The 16225-nt window shown below is 51.3% G+C and overlaps 1 protein-coding gene across 2 annotated transcripts; it reads left to right on the top strand.

Moving 5' to 3' along the window:
• Positions 1-12524: 12524 nt before the first annotated feature.
• Positions 12525-15695, top strand: LOC310665901 (uncharacterized protein). 2 transcript variants are annotated; one of them, XM_083416305.1, is made up of 2 exons: positions 12525-12838; positions 15322-15695. In XM_083416305.1, exons 1-2 carry the CDS (start codon positions 12560-12562, stop codon positions 15670-15672), a joined length of 630 nt encoding a protein of 209 aa, XP_083272431.1. In that variant the 5' UTR covers positions 12525-12559; the 3' UTR covers positions 15673-15695. The 2 variants fall into 2 exon arrangements, with proteins under 2 accessions (XP_083272431.1, XP_083272432.1); XM_083416306.1 differs by having other exon boundaries at positions 15325-15695.
• The last annotated feature ends 530 nt before the right edge of the window (positions 15696-16225 follow it).

The following is a 16225-nucleotide window of genomic DNA, read 5'->3' on the forward strand; positions in this document are numbered from 1 at the left end:
GGATGCATCGTCCGAGCACCAATTCTTCCTGGTTGACCCATCAGGGGAAATGGGACACAAAGCCCACCTTGGGTACACCTGCAAAGGCCGGAATCACCTCCTGTCCATGCTCTTTTCATGGGCAGATGGGCCTGAGCATAAAATCCTGGAGAGCTGGCTCCTGTCATTTTCGACAAGGCTGAGATCAATGGATCATTGCAGGGGGTTGGACTAGACGACCCCTGGGATCCCTCCCAGCTGCACAATTCTATGAAAGGCAGTTTCCAGCGTTCTCTGGCAGCACCCACAGCTCAGTGGGCAGAGCAGCTGCTTGGCATGCAGAAGGTCCCAGGTTCAATGACCAGCTGCTCCCGTGATGCAGGGAACAGGGGATGGAGGAGCCCAGGTGGAGGTAGCAGGTGATGCAGGGGCCTGAGGCACTGGAGAACTACTCCCTGCAGAGTAAGCAATACTGGGCCAGAAGGACCAACAGCCTGGCTTGGTCTGACAGCATCCTGCCTTTCTGAAGGGACCTCCAGACGAGCTGTTATTGAGCTGTTACTGAGCATTGATCCAGATTTGCTTTGCCCCAAAATTGCACATGGCTGTTATACAGCAGTGCCATCTAGCGGTTGTGATGAGAAACAGCATGGGGTGGGAATGTGTGATAATACAGTACAGTGGTACCTCGGGTTAAGAACTTAATTCGTTCTGGAGATCCGTTCTTAACCTGAAACTGTTTTAACCTGAAGCACCACTTTAGCTAATGGGGCCTCCCGCTGCTGCTGTGCCACCGGAACACAATTTCTGTTCTCATCCTGAAGCAAAGTTCTTAACCCGAGGTACTATTTCTGGGTTAGCGGAGTCTGTAACCTGAAGCATCTGTAACCTGAAGCGTCTGTAACCCGAGGTACCACTGTACTCATATAACCCCACAAAAGTTTCGTGCATGCTCAATGAGCATCTTTCCATGCACATTTTGTGGGAACAAATCAGGAACAACCTCTACAGGATTATTTTGTGTCAAAGTCTTTCCCGGACGTCACCAGCCCCACTTCTTCAGTGAAACACCCTCCCACGTGGCTTTGCGGTTTCTTATCAAGCCCTCAAAAATACCCCTTTATCTCCTATGACAAACGGTGCTCTAGGCTTGCAGGACGGCTGTCCCATGACGCATGTGCCACACAAAGGACAGACAGCAAGGAAGTTTAACAGAGGGGCCAGGGAAATAAATGCATCCGCCCTTTACGGATATGGAATTTCTAAAGTGGGCAAATTTAAAAAGCATTGCCTATCAAAATGGCCCTTGGGCTGCTGCATTGGGGGGGGGGCGGTTAGGATTCTGCCCTGACCCACAAGGTAGAAAATAAAGCTATATCAAAGGCTTGTTGTTTTGAACAGAATTATAAAATCATAGAATGCTGCGGTTGGAAGGGAACCCTAAGGTTCATCTAGTCCAACTCCCTGCAATGCAGGAATCCCAGATAAGGAATCGCTGACAGATTGGGGCTATCCAATCTCTGTCTAAAATCTTCCATTTAAGGAGAGTCCACCACCTTCGGAGGGAGTTCACTCCACTGCCCAACAGACTTTCCCGTCAGGAAGTTCTTCCTAACATTCAGCTGGAATCTCCTCCGTATGACTAGATGACCACTAGAGTCCTTCCCAGCCATACAATTCCACAAAATGTCCTGTTACTCACTCTGTCCATCCCTGAGCACATGATCCTCAAAGCGCCTGGGTCAAAAGATCTTTGTCCTCCTGGTCTCTCGGTGGCATCCAGATGCTTTTTTGGGTGCCCATCCAAAATAACAGCCGCCCCACTGGAATGGTTTGAGGCTTCCACGTGGAGTTGCTGTTACAGCCGATAGGCACCCCCTCCCTTGTCTGGCCAGGAGCCCCACACCTCCTTTCAGCTAGTGAGGGGCGTTGCAGGCCACTTCCACTGGCTGCCTTTTCCATGCTGGAGGGGAAGTCTTTGGCCTTTGCCCAGGAGTGACCACGGGGTGGTCTTGCAGCAGACAAGCTGTCGGAGGAAAGGAGGAACCAGGATTAGCCCATTAGTCCATTCAACACATCGCCTTCATCATCTTCTTCGGATTAAAATTTTACACTCACATATCCAACATACAACATGAAAATAAGATTCCAAGGAAACTCCTGGACTTCCCTCCTCCCCTTTGTGGGTCCTATTGTCAATCATTTCCTCCTGCATCCTTTATGATAATCCAAAATCTTTTACCTCTCCATTGTGTCGAAAATTTACCATTAAACTACAAGTGATATTCCAGTCCTACTCACAATTTTAACTGTTTACAATGGTCTTTAAGATGAGTTATAAATTTCCCCCATTCCGTATTAAAATTCTGGTCTTCCTGATCTCTGATTCTTCCGGTCATTTTAGCCATTTTGGCATAATCCATCAACTTGATCTGTCATTCTTCTCTGGTAAAGACTTTATCTTCTTTCCATCTCAGCAGCAGCTAAGCACAACCAATGGATTAAGCCAGTGCCCCCACACCCCTCACAGCTTTGTCCCCACAGAGCTAAAGCACTCTGCCTGATCCTTAGAGAGCTTGTCTAAAGAGCAGACAGGAAGATCTTTTACATACAGGACAGATAAAAGAAAGTTCTTCACGCAGTACATAGTTAAACCATGGAACTCCCTTCTGCAGGAGAAGGCGGCAGCCACCGGATTGGATTACTTTTTTAAAAAGGAGTGGACAAATTTGCAGAGAACAATAAAGCTATTAAGGGAGCCTCAGAATCAAAGAACAATGGGAGCATGACATAGGCTATGAAATTAACCCCGCCCAATGGACTAGAGTGTGGTCTAAACCTCCCTTTAAGTCCGTATCAGCCAAAAGAAGGGAACCCACTTTGAAACTCACCTACAGGTGGAACTTAACACCACGGAAACTGGCGCTGATACGCCCAGGAACCTCACCAAGATGTTGGAGAGGCTGCACCTCTGCGCACATAACCTCCACGTGGTGGCAATGCCCTAAAATCCAACCCTTATGGACAACAGCCCTACAAGAGATGTGCAAACAGGTATTAGAACTCACCCCAGAATTGGCCCAACTGAACATCTTCCAAGATCATAGTGACATACAGAGAGCTTATAACCCACCTACTCTCAGCAGCCAGAAGCCTCATAGCTAGACACTGCCAGGAATAAACATGGACCAATGGTTTCAAATTGTATGGGAAATGGCCTGGCTGCAAAAGCTAACCAATAAACTGAAACTGAGACGGGGAGAAATAGAAGAGGACAGCTTCACTCCAGTATGGCTCCCCTTTATCACATACACAGCCCAACAAGACAATGACAAGAACGCACTGACAGCATACGAATCAATCTGGCTTACCTGACCCAACAAGCCCCCCCCCCCCCGCCATGAAGGCAAACAAACCTCACTGCAGACAACCACAGACAACCAACCACACCCTGCCCCCCCCATACCTCTCACTACCAAGGAAATGTAATAAACGAATAGAAAGAGAACCTACTCAGTTGACAAAACCCCATTATATGAAAGAATATAAGCCTCTCCACCCTTCCTCAACCTTATACTGTACTCAACACTAAGGTCTCTTGCAACTGATTTGTAAGAAAGACTGTACAACCTGGAAAAAGAGACAAGGCATGTACTTTTGTAAACAAGTACCCGGTAAAATCTTTAATAAAAATAAATGAATAAGGGTGGCTCAGCTCTGCCTCCACAGTTGGAGGCAGCAGTGCTTCTGAAAAGGAGTTTCTGGAAACTACAGAGGGTGGGGAGAGGGGCTATTGTGCTCAGGCCCTGCTTCTGGGCTTTCCCTGCAGGCCGCTGTGAGAAGAGGACGCTGGAAATATTAGTATTAGAATGAGCAGCATTACTAGTATTAGTAGCATTATTTTATTTACACCCTGTCCATCTGACTGGGTTGTCCCAGCCATTCTGGGCAGCTTCCGACATAATAGAAAACACAACTAAATATCAGTCATAATATCAAACCTCCAGATACAGAGTTGACTTCAGATGTCTTCTAAAAGTCAGATAGTTGTTTATTTCCTTGACATCTGATGGGAGGGCGTTCCACAGGGAGGGCGCCACCACCAAGAAGGCCCTCTGCCTGGTTCCCTGTAACTTCACTTCTTGCAGTGAGGGAACTGCCAGAAGGCCCTCGCAACTGGACCTCAGTGTCCAGCCTGACCGATGGGGGTGAGACGCTCCTTCAGGTACATTGGCCTGACTCAGCTGCCACCTCTTATGTTCTTATGATAAATCACCTGCCTTCTCTTTAAGAGTAAATGACAGGATCTCTCTCTCTTCACTCCAGCGCTGGAAAATGCTGCCTTTGAGGGACTATCAGATGTTAGTCGTCCCTGCCCTAAGCCAGCCTCCAAATTCACAGCTTCTCCATCTCAGGAGGCAAGGAGCAAACCGGGCACATAACCCAGGGAGGCAGGCACATTTTCTTGGCAGCTCCCTGGCACCCAGGAGAACTTTGCCCTGCTCACTTGGCACCCACAGGAAGCAATGCTAACAGCCGTGCCATAAAGAGCTGGAGCGAAGGGACTCTGGACCCGCCAGGAGCAGGTGGCCAAGGAGCTCCAGCCCAGGCCTCTGCCTTCATCTGCTGGGCTTTGTGGAACTTTGCCCAACTGCTAGGGCTGATGATCATTCAGGGCGGGAAGGCTTTCAGGCAAATGAATAAAGAAACAAAGCTGCCATGCCTTGCCCTAGCAAGGCAACTCTCCTACCAACCCACAGGTGCCAAAGTGGGGGCATCGCTTTCATTTTCTTTTTGGTGGGGCATTGGGCCAGCTGCAGTTACCACCTCACCTCGGCCTCCACAGTCACTTACGGACTCACTGTTAAGAATCACTGTGTTCATGGAAGACAATCGTACTCTGCTACAACTAATCGCCAAAAAAGAAGAAGACCACCTAACCATCAGCTTCCTATAACTCAGTGGTCCCCAAACCTTTTCAGGCTGTCTTGGCCCCATGACCTCATTCCCAATGCCCCCTGCGCTACCCTTTAATAAGCATCATTCAGAACAGTGGTTTGCATAACCCGCTAAGGAAGATAATAACACCATTGCATTCAGAATAATTAATTGCACAATTAATTTAAAGCAACCCAGTTAACACTCTATAGTTGAATTAATTTGACCCAACTGATCAACTTTTCAAAGCTTTTCAAAGTCTGAAAGTCATTTACAGTCCCCCCCCCCCCCCGGTAATTGTGCTCTTAATATTCTGTTGGGAGCCGCCCAGAGTGGCTGGGGAAACCCAGCCAGATGGGCGGGGTATAAATAATCATCATCATCATCATCCCCCCATTGGGTGTTACAACCCAATTTAGGAACCACTGATATGACCAGTGGACCAACCAGAGGTGTCCTCTGGACTGAATGGCGATCGGAGCTCTGCCATGGAAAGAGACCTATCAGACTCTTAATCTCCAGGTTGTGGGTTCGAGCCCCACGTTGGGTGAAAGATTCCTGTATTTGAAGAGGGTTGGACTTAGATGACCCCCGTGGTCCAACTCTACAATTCTGTGATTCAATACCTGGTTACCTTGGCAGCAAGAGCCCTAAGTGGGATGGATGGCAGCAGTGCAGGGGGGGGGCAGGGAGAGACCTCTGCCGTGTCGATGAATGTGAGGTGAGGCTTCTAGAGGCACTGCCACAGCTCACCCCACATTTTTCACATGCTGCCAACTCGGGGGGGGGTGTGGATGCTGGCAAGGATACAGTCCCCCCCTCTCCATCTTTCCCTGGCTGTGATGGAGCTGTATTTTGGCCATGTGCCCTGGGACCTCCCAAGTCTTTCAGAGTTGTGAAGGCATTTAGCAGAAAGGAGCCCAGGAAGAAGACCTTCCTTTCCCCCCATGTCTCCTGCTCTTTGAGAGTCTGAGGACCAGATAGTGGACAGGGCAGGATCTAGGCCCGGGGCTGAGCAGTGCCATATGCTGGAGAGATTACCTAGGGGGATGCTAGGAGGCAAGGGGGCAGCAGGGGGGAGCTGGAGGTGTAAATGACTCTCAGACTATGGAAAGCTGGTATCACCGGATCGAGTCCATCAATTACATTGAATTAATTAAACTACATAGTTTTAATTGGATTTTATTTAGTTATTTAGTTAGTTCATAAGATGTATACACCGCCTGATTGTAAAGAGAGAAACACCTCAAAGATGAAACAATCAAATGATCACTAAGAAAAACAGAGAGCAAAACATCTGAGGAGTTAAAATAAAAATAGACCAAAAACATATTTTGAATAAATACACAATCAGTTGTTACTGTTTTGAATTTTATCATGGCACTGGGGATGAGTTTATGGGGGTGAGGGCCCCAAAAAAGTTTAGAAACCATTCATCTAGAGGGACGTGGGTGGCACTGTGGGTTAAACCACAGAGCCTAGAACTTGCCGATCAGAAGGTCGGCGGTTTGAATCCCCGTGACGGGGTGAGTTCCCGTTGCTCGGTCCCTGCTCCTGCCAACCTAGCAGTTCCAAAACACGTCAAAGTGCAAGTAGATAAATAGGTACCGCTCCGGCGGGAAGGTTAACGGTGTTTCTGTGCACTGCTCTGGTTCACCAGAAGCGGCTTAGTCATGCCACATGACCCGGGCCACATGACCCGGAAGCTGTACGCCGGCTTCCTCAGCCAGTCAAGTGAGATGAGCGCTGCAACCCCAGAGTTGGTCACAACTGGACCTAATGGTCAGGGGTCCATTTACCTTTACCTATCTGTCTATAAGATTCCTGTGTTGTACGGGGTTGGACTTGATGGCCCCAGAAGGGTCCCTTCCAACTTTACAATTCTGTTAAAAACATACTAGCAATCTCCCTACGACAGAGGAATGGCAAACATTGGGGGGGGGGGGAATCAAAACCCTAAAAATCACGCCATGCTGACAATACCCAGTCCAACACCAAGCAGTTTATACACAAGGTCCTCCCAGCTGGGGCCTACAGCTCCATGGGGTTAATTTCCCACACCAGAGGTCATCTTCATGGTCCCTTGGCTGCATCTGGGTCATCCTCCCCCTGCACCAAAGCCTGGCTACAAGAAGAGAGTGCTTCTGACCATGTGCAGAGTTTTAATTAATGGATTGGTTGCATTTCTACCCCACCTTTTTTTCTTAACCACTACAACTCTCTCTCACACACACCAGCCAGTGTGGTCTAGTGAATATGTCCAGGGACATCCAGGGTCAAAGCCCCCTTGGCTCAGCCACGAAGCTCACTAGGTGACCTCGGATCAGGGACCCTCTCTTTCAGGCTAGCCTACCTCACATGGGGCTGGTGGAGAGAAATACCTTGTAAGCCTTAGAGGACAAAAGGTGGCATAAAAAATAACTCAAAACCACTGAGCCAGCCACCAGGCAAGCAGGGTGAAGAGGGCAGAGTCTGCCGGGAGGAGGCCCAAGGCCTGCGCAGGACTTTTTGCTGCCTGAGCATCAAGACAAAATGGTGCCTCTCCTTTCTCAGTGTGCAGAATCTGAGCAGGCTGGAAGCTGAGTGGAAAGGAGAGGGTCCTCCACTCCCCCTGGGGACAGCAGGCTTGCTTAGGGGGCTCAGAGCCGGCTGCACAGCACACCCCACTGAACCCACCACCTGCCCCCTGAAGCAGCTGCCTTTTCCTCTTCTCCTCCTGCTCAATGGTAGGGCCGGTCCTGAATGCCTCTCCTCTGGCAAATTGAGAATGCCCCACCCCCTCCATCGCCCCCCCAACCAAGGATAGCTTTGAAAGCAGGCAATGCCCGCTTGCTCCCAGAGTCCAGGACAAACATGTCAACTGCACCCTCCAAATCAAGAGGGCACCTGGGGACAGTGCAAGACTTTGGGGCAGAAACCACACACACACCCCAAAAGGGACACAGGAAGCTGCCTTATTCTGAGAGCCAGAGCCTTGGTCTAGCTAGCTCAGTATTGTCTACACTGAGGGGCAGCAGTGGTTTCAACCTGACCTGAGGGGGTGTTATCAGAAGCTCGCTCCCACCCCAGCAGCCACGGGACTGCAGGTGAAGGAATACGCACATTTAAATAGGCCCCAGAGGTCCCTAGACATCTGTATTCCATCAAGTCTGCCATCTAAAATGACCTAATTGCACCACTGCTTAAAGGGGGGGGGGGTCAGGAAGGGAGAACCCCCAAAATAAGCAGAGCTCCCTCCCTCCTTGGAAAGCATCGGGCACGGGGGGGGGGATATAACCTGAGCCGGGGGGGGGGGAGAGACACAAGTGGATGGAGCAGGAATGGTTACCCCCCAGCCTAGAAAAATAAGCTCACCTTTGCCAGCAGTGAAGATGGCTATCGATAGCTACCAGCTACGCTTTGTCTTTACGGCGGGAGGCAGCGGTGCTTCTGAATCCCAGTTGCTGGAAACTTTGGGAGGGGAGACGGCTCTTGAGTTCGAGTCCTGCTTGAAGGTTTCCCCAAAACAATCATCTGGCTGGCCACTGCGAGAACAAGGGGGATGTGCTAGGTGGGCCATTGGCCTTACCTGACAGGCCTGTGTTGTGTTCAGCGGTCCTCAAGCCCCACCGTGCGCCCCCAGGTCTGTCCCCGAGGATGCCCAGGGTGAGAACTGCTCTGCCACCCCTCTCCCAGGGCGCTCGTAATGCCCAGGCCAGTTAATGATTACCGCGGCTGCAAATATTTGAGGATTGCTTCGGGGATGCAAAGTACAGGGCACAGGAAGGGGCCTTGGCAAAGCTCAGGGCTGGCCTCCTCCACCCTGACCCACTGGAGACGACACTCCCCAGCCCCACCCCAAGAACCAAGCAGGCGGGGAGGAGCTCCCTCCCACTTTCCTGTCAATGCCCCCCTCCCCTGCGTCCGTGGAACTGAGAAGCTGGTAGGGGTTAATTCCTGGTTCGTCTTATTAAGAGGAAGTGTCAGGCTTAAAGACTGCAACCCCACCCTCTCTAAACTCTCACGCTCCCCCTGGAGAAACCTAGAACGCTCCAGTTCCCCCTGGATGAACCAGGCGTACGCAGTGGGACAAGGGGGGTGCACTCTGCACATGCTCAGAGGAACACCTGCTGGCGGTTTCCCCTTTCCGCAGGGCTGTCTGTCCCTTGCTCACGTTCAGCCCTGTTGGAGAGTGGGAAAAGGGAATCAGGCTGGCCCCTGTTGGCTGGCACAGCCCAACCTGCTGCTGACAGGATCCGTGCCGTCGTCAGCATCATCATAGAGGGCAATGTAGCATCCTGACTCCTAATAAGCTACAAAGTGGGGGGAGCAAGAGAAATCTCTATAACTACAAAAAAAGGGGGGGGTCAGCTATAGTGGGATGGATGCATCTCTCAATATTGGTTCATTTCCCCAGTCTTAAATTTATTTCTCCACCATTTCTGCAGCAATTTGCATTAAAAACACACACACACAATTAAAATTTGCAAGTATTTTAGTGCAATTTTCTCCTGATAAACCCATCTTTGCATTTGACAAATGTACACATTTTTGTAAGCTGTTTCCCCTAATATAATGCAATGGTGTCTGCTCTTTTCACTAATACAGGCATGTATGCGCACACTTTATCCCAGTAAATGCATCTTGCTATACATTATGTGGCTGGAGGAGTGCATTGCAAAATTCAGAGAGGTGCAAAATTCAAAGGGAGGCCGCATTTCAGTTCAAGGGCCGTTTTGGCAGCTGCCAAAACTTCAATTGCCCCCAAATGCAGAACCTTGCAGGACTTGCGACTTTTGCTCTGGTTATGAAAATATGTGGAGTTTAGCATTAGCTGGAAAAAATATATCATAAATTACTTGTGGCCTAAGGCCTGGAGGACCCTGAAATTTTGTCTCGTATGCAACAAACAACCTCTCCTTGGGGCAACATGAAAACTGGCTTTTGTAAGGGTCCTAAATACTTTGCCAAGCTAATATCCAGTCTCTCCCAGATGTTCTGTGCTGCTTTCTTGTTTTTTATTTACTTCAATGAAAAATAAAAACAAAAAAGACCATTCTGGAATGTTCAAATCTGGCAAGTTCACCTTTGAACTTGAACTGGATCCAATATCTCCTCCCATCCTTCTACTCAGGGGATGGTGGAGAACTTGCTAACCCACAACACAAATGCAACCCCCCCCCCCCCAGTCCAAGACACTCCTGAACTTCCACATTCCTCCTCCTCTGTTTGGGGCTATGCAAACTCATGCATGCACACACAATGATCACCTACTGTCACCCAGGACCGAAAGTCCCATTTCTCTGTCAGGCATGAAGGTCAGTTGTGGGGCTCCCGTTCCTCCTCCCCCCCCATGGGCCTGGGGGCCCTGCTGTCCAATCTCAGGTGGGGACAGGGGGCCTTCAAGCTCCCCTGAGCCTCTTGCACCACATTCCCAGCCTTCTCCAAGGAGCACAACCTACCTTAGGGTGACAACGGGACGTCCCTTGCAGATGAGCTGAGCTGCAGAGGACTTTTCTGGGTGCAGGGGGCCTCTGGGCAGAGGGCAGCCCCAGCCAGGCCTTGCTCAGCATCTGGGGCAGAAGGACCATCCTCAGCCCCCTCCCTCCATTTTTAGAGCCAACCCCTGCAAGCACAGACCCTGCCTTTGAATGGGCTTCTGACCTCAGCCTTCTGCCCGCAGGCCCTTGGGTGCTCTGGGTGGCCCAGTTGGGTGCCTGCCTTGCTGACTGCTGGAAAGGGAGGCTCCTGTCCTCTCTTATCTCCTGCAAGCAGTTGGGCGCGACCTGAGCCCAGCCAAAGGCTGCATTTTCAAGTTCTGCTCTGTTTTTTCCTGGCAGAGCTCAGGAGTCTTGGTCCCTTAGCTCCTGGCAGGCAGAAATTCAGGAGCTGAAGCGCTCTCTCTCTTTTTATTTTCCTGACATGGATGGGAAGTGGCATGCAGAGCTACACCTGTTGGATGTTTGCCTAGTCTGCAGCCACTAAAAGTCTGGGAGTTCCATGCCCTCTAACATTTCTCAAATGAAAATAGGGACATTTCTCACTCTCCTCCAACTGACCCTCCTCAAACTCCCCCCCCCCATTTTTGTCTCCCACCTGCAAAGAGAGGCATGTGCCACCACCATTACACCAATGGGACACAGCACAGAAGCCCTGAGAAAACCCCTTAATCCCGATGTTATTTTATTTTTTTCTTCGGGAGATTTACAAAAAGAAAAACACACACCAATAAATAAATTTTAGAAAGGGGCAAGAGACACAAAGCATTTTTAAAATAAAATCAAGACACCTTGTGCACTGCCAAAGAGCGAGCCAGCAGTAAATCACACCGTTCAGTGTTGGAGTTAACTCTTTATTAGCAAAAACACGATTTTCACAGACGTGGCTGAGTGTCAGGCCTAATGAGCACAGCAGGTAGGTCTGGCCCCATTAATCAGTAGCCAAGACCAGGCATAGGCAAACTCGGCCCGCCTGATGTTTTTGGCCTACAACTCTCATGATCCCTAGCTAGCAGGACCAGTGGTCAGGGATGATGGGAATTGTAGTCCCAAAACATGTGGAGGGCCAAGTTTGCCTATGCCTGGGCAAGACTGAAGGTCCTCTTGTCTGCAGTGCTTTCTTCCAGGCAATTGGAGACTGTGTCTGCATGTAGCCTGTCGCCGCTCTGCCCATTTCAGCCCTCTTCTGATTCTATCACAGCAGGAGGGAGATACCCGTGACTCTTCACCAGCCTAACCTGCCTCTTGGCCTCCCCCTCCCCCTCTCCTGCTTCAGCTTCTGCCTCTGATTCTGGACTTCTCTCTGCCACCGACTCTCCCAGCTCATTAAGCCCTGTTGCCTCTTCCCAGTCTTCTCCCTCTGACCACTCATTGTTGGGATACTGCCAGGGAGACGGGGGCATTTGGCAGGCCCCCAGCTGGCTCCAGCCACCGACTGGCAGCCGGGCAATCTCTGGTACAGCATCAATCAGCGACACGAGCCTCAGATACCTTTAGAGACTTGGCACGCTCTAATCAGCAGAGTGAGTAACTTCTCACAATGGTAAGGATGGAGTGGCGGACAGAGACATGTGTAAGCATTATTTACAGGCATTTATTCAGCATAGTTCAGGAACAAAGGAAAAAACATGTCTGCTTCCCTTCGTGTCCAAACACACAGCAGTACAGCAAAAGCAATATACAAACGGAAGTTCCCAGCAAGCCTGTGCTGGAAGTAAACAGGCATGTGACACACAACAGTCATGCCTGTTCCTTTTAAGGTGGAACGGAACTATATCCTAACAGTCCCACCACCATTCCCCAGGCTCAGGGTATCCTTCCCTTGGCGGTTCCCCAAGCTGGTTGCTCCCACCATTCCTCTGCATCCAACGAGTCCGTGACATGGCTCTATTAAGAAACAGTGCTTCTGGACATGCGCCGAACGCCTTCTCCTCCTCGGCACTGGGGAGCTGCTCCCAGCTCATGCAGCTCTGACCTTAGGGGCCCCGGATTCTGCTCCAGCGGCCAGCCTGAGCCCTCCAGTGGCTCTGCATGGGTGGGCGGGCTACCCTAGGAGACAGTGGGAGTTCAGGAGAACCCTGGACTAGTGAACTCACAATGGGGGGCAAGGAAATTCCAGAACGCCTCCACTTGGCCTCAGAGTCACAAGCCATCTGACCAGCGCCATGGCTTCCCCAAGGGAGCTTCTGCTGTCCCTGATCCTAGTCTGGGCGCTGGTGCTGCTGGGAGGGACAAAGGGGGCTGGTCCCGAGGGTCCCTGCGAAACACAAGTCCGATATCGAGAGAGCAGCTCGGAGACTGGCGGCAGCTGGCTTGGCACAATTGCTCTGCTCAGCAGTGTTTGTGCCACGTGGCTTTTTGTTTTTTACGCAATCCATTGCCTATGTGCCAGCAAGGACCGGTGCAGCCAGGGACTAGAGGGGGACTGCGACCTGCGTTGGAAGGTGAGGGAACATCTACCTGTCTTCCTGTGTACCTACTGTCAGAGGGAGCCGGCAGAGAGAACAGGTTGTTTGCAGAACAGAGAAAGACTGGGAAACACCGGTTAACTTTATTTATTAAGGAAGCAGAACAGAGAACACACAGAGACTTCTATGGCTTTCTCCTGTCTTAGCAGTTGTCCGGACTGGCTTGTAACTCCCTGCTTCACTCTCTAATCCTCTGTGTCAGGCCTCTTCCTTTGTCTACGGCGAGACTCAAAGGACCCTCTCTGTTTCTGCTCCGTGACATGCAGTAGACGCCTTGATCTGGGAGTTTGTGGGGCTTGCAGGCTGCCAGCAGGGTGTTTCTGCGGTGGAGATGACAATCTGATTCCTGTTGGCTGGGGCACCTGCCTGTCCCCCCCCCCCTTCCAAGCTCCCAGCATCTAGCACACCCCAGTTTTTCCCCTCTTCTGAGGTGTGGCTGGTTTTCCACCACCAGGAGCCTGGACCCACATTCTCTCCCTGGGTGAAAGGTGGCTCAGGTGGGCTTCCACCTTGGTCAGGTGGCTTCAGGGCCATCTTTAGCAGGTGCGGTGCCGGGGTGCAAATATCCACCCAGCGCCCCCAAGTTACCATGGATAGTGTTGGGGTGGCCGTAGCTGTGCACTGCCAGCCATCGAGGGGGACACAACTCTCCCCCATGCCGCTGCAGGAGAGCGATCCCCGCGGAGGCTTGGGAGGGAAGCTGCGCCTGCCAGCCTTATGGTTGGTGGGGCGCAGCTGGCGGGTGTGCAGGGAAAGGGGAGGCCGCCAGCAAAGCCATGCAGCTCCCCCACTTGCTGGGGTGCCTCTGAGAAGCCAGCGCCCTGGCGCGATGCACCACTAAGCCCTATGGGAAAGATGGCTCTGGCTGGCTTCCATCACTCCTCAGTGATGGAGCCAGTGTGGTGTAGTGGTTAAGAGCGGTAGTCTCGTAATCTGGGGAACTGGGTTTGCATCTCCGCTCCTCCACATGCAGCTGCTGGGTGACCTTGGGCCAGTCACACTTCTCTGAAGTTTCTCAGCCTCACTCACCTCACAGAGTGTTTGTTGTGGGGGAGGAAGGGAAAGGAGAATGTTAGCCGCTTTGAGACTCCTGAAGGGGAGTGAAAGGCGGGATATCAAATCCAAACTCTTCTTCTTCTTCTTCTCATCTAGCCAGTCCTTGACACCGACCTTCCCATCCATCTGCCCCATTCATCTTCCGTCTTTCCTCCAAGGAGCTCAAGGTGGCAAACGTACTTCTCTCCCCCCCCCCATCTTATCCCCACAACACCCCTGAGAGGTAGGTGAGGCTGAGAGGCAGTCACTGGCCCCCGAGGTCACACCCAGTGGGCTCCATAGTGAGTGGGCATTTTAACCCCATTCTCCCAAGTCTAGGCACGACACTCTAACTGTGACACCACACCGGCAGGAATCAGCGGGAATCAACTACTTTAGAAGGAAGCCCTAGCCTCTGCTGCTCATGCATTGGCGGTCTCTGGAATAGGCTACTGCAATGCTCTCTGTATGGGGCTGCCTTGGATGACAGTAAAGAAACTTTAGCGGGCGCAGATACAACTGTCTCATATTATAGCAGATGCACCGTTTGCAGGTGGATTTTTGGGCCCAATTTTAAGTGTTGACCTTTAAAATTGTATATGGAGTATTAAATGTGCCAAAAGTTATTTCATCTCCTCCAACCTTATCATACTTAGCAGAATATGTCTGTCCCACCTGTATTCATTCAAAAACATGTGGTTGTTTTTCCTCCCCAAAAGCGGGCATTTTTACAAGCCAAGGTGCACCTTAAATAAAATGCACACCCCCAAATTTGGAATATTTATAAATGATTTAAATAGCACAGATTCCACCGTGGGATAGGGGGATCCCACTGTTCACTTCCTCCTTTTTTTGCAAGAACTGTCCTCTTGTTCCTACCAAGATTCCTGCTCTTTGACCAGTTATTCTTAGCGTAACAAGAGGATCTGCCCTCTTATCCCAGGACTTATTGCGCTTACTCAGGAGCCTGGGGTGGAGAGGGTTTGCTGGATCCCTCGTGCCTGGAGATTTAGGGAAGGCTGGCAAGATCTGCCTCTCAGCCAGGCTTGGAGCTTTTATCCATTGATGGTACATTTCTCAGGGGCCTTCTATAGGGGCCCGCATGCTTGTGGTGGGTGGGGCCACAGTCAAAAGTGAGTGGGGTCCTTTTCTTCTCTTCCACTTCCCCCCATTTTTCCTCTCCCCAAAACGAGGCTTGCATGAATTGGGCTGAGGTTGGCAGCTGGCCACCATGGCTAGCTTCAGGCTGCCCACCCTTCTCCTGTGTGTTTGGCCACCCTATCCTCAGAATGATAGGACTGTAGAGTTGGAACGGACCACCAAGGGTCATCCAGCCTGACCCCCTTGCAACGCAGAAATCACAAAGAATCCCCCGGGGACAAGTGTTTGTTCTGACTGGTCTGTTGCCTCTTCTCTTCCCCAAGCAGGGCGGCCAGGCAGCTTGTGGGGAAGGAGAAGAGAACCACCTCACTGCATCTCAGGAGCTGGCCTGCACCCGGACCAGGGGCACGTCTCACAAGCCGGTCTGCAGCCAGGCCCAGCAAGCCTACGCCCGGCAGCTGGCCTGCATGGAGCAAGAACTGGAAGGCTTCCTCTCCGAGGTGAGGAACCGGCGGAACGCCCTCGGAGACATCGTGGTGGAGGAGAGGTGCCCCCAGAACACGGAGCGGGGCCAAGACAAGCTGCGCATCACTGTCTACGAGATCTCAGACACCGAGGGGGCCGGGCGGCCGCAGCAGAGAGGACGCAGGCGGAAGATGCAACTTTCATATTAATTATATAAAAAAGACGTACATGAGAGCTGAGTTGGCCTGGCTTGGAACATGGGTGCACATGGGTGTATATTGGTACACATGGGTTATGTGGAAGTACCTGGGGGTATACACTGGTATACCTGAGTGTATATGAGTGCATGGCCTGCACACGGGCGTGTACATGGGTATACATGAGTGCACGTGGGTGCATGTGAGTATACATATTTGTATGGGGGACACAGGTGGCGCTGTGGTCTAAAGCACTGAGCCTCTTGGGCTTGCTGATCGGAAGGTCGGCGGTTCGAATCTGCACAACGGAGTGAGCTCCCATTGCTCTGTCCCAGCTCCTGCCAACCTAACAGTCTGAAAGTGCAAGTAGATAAAAAGGTACCGCTGCGGTAGGAAGGTAAACAGCATTTCTGTGTGCTCTGGTTTCCGTCATGGTGTCCCGTTGCACCAGAAGTGGTTTAGTCCTGCTGGCCACATGACCCAGAAAGCTGTCTGTGGACAAACGCCGGCTCCCTCGGCCTGAAAGTGAGATGAGCACCGCAACCCCATAGTCACTTTAACCGCC

Source organism: Podarcis tiliguerta, assembly GCF_965153285.1.
Source record: "Podarcis tiliguerta genome assembly, chromosome: 16".
Classification (NCBI taxonomy): Eukaryota; Metazoa; Chordata; class Lepidosauria; order Squamata; family Lacertidae; genus Podarcis; species Podarcis tiliguerta.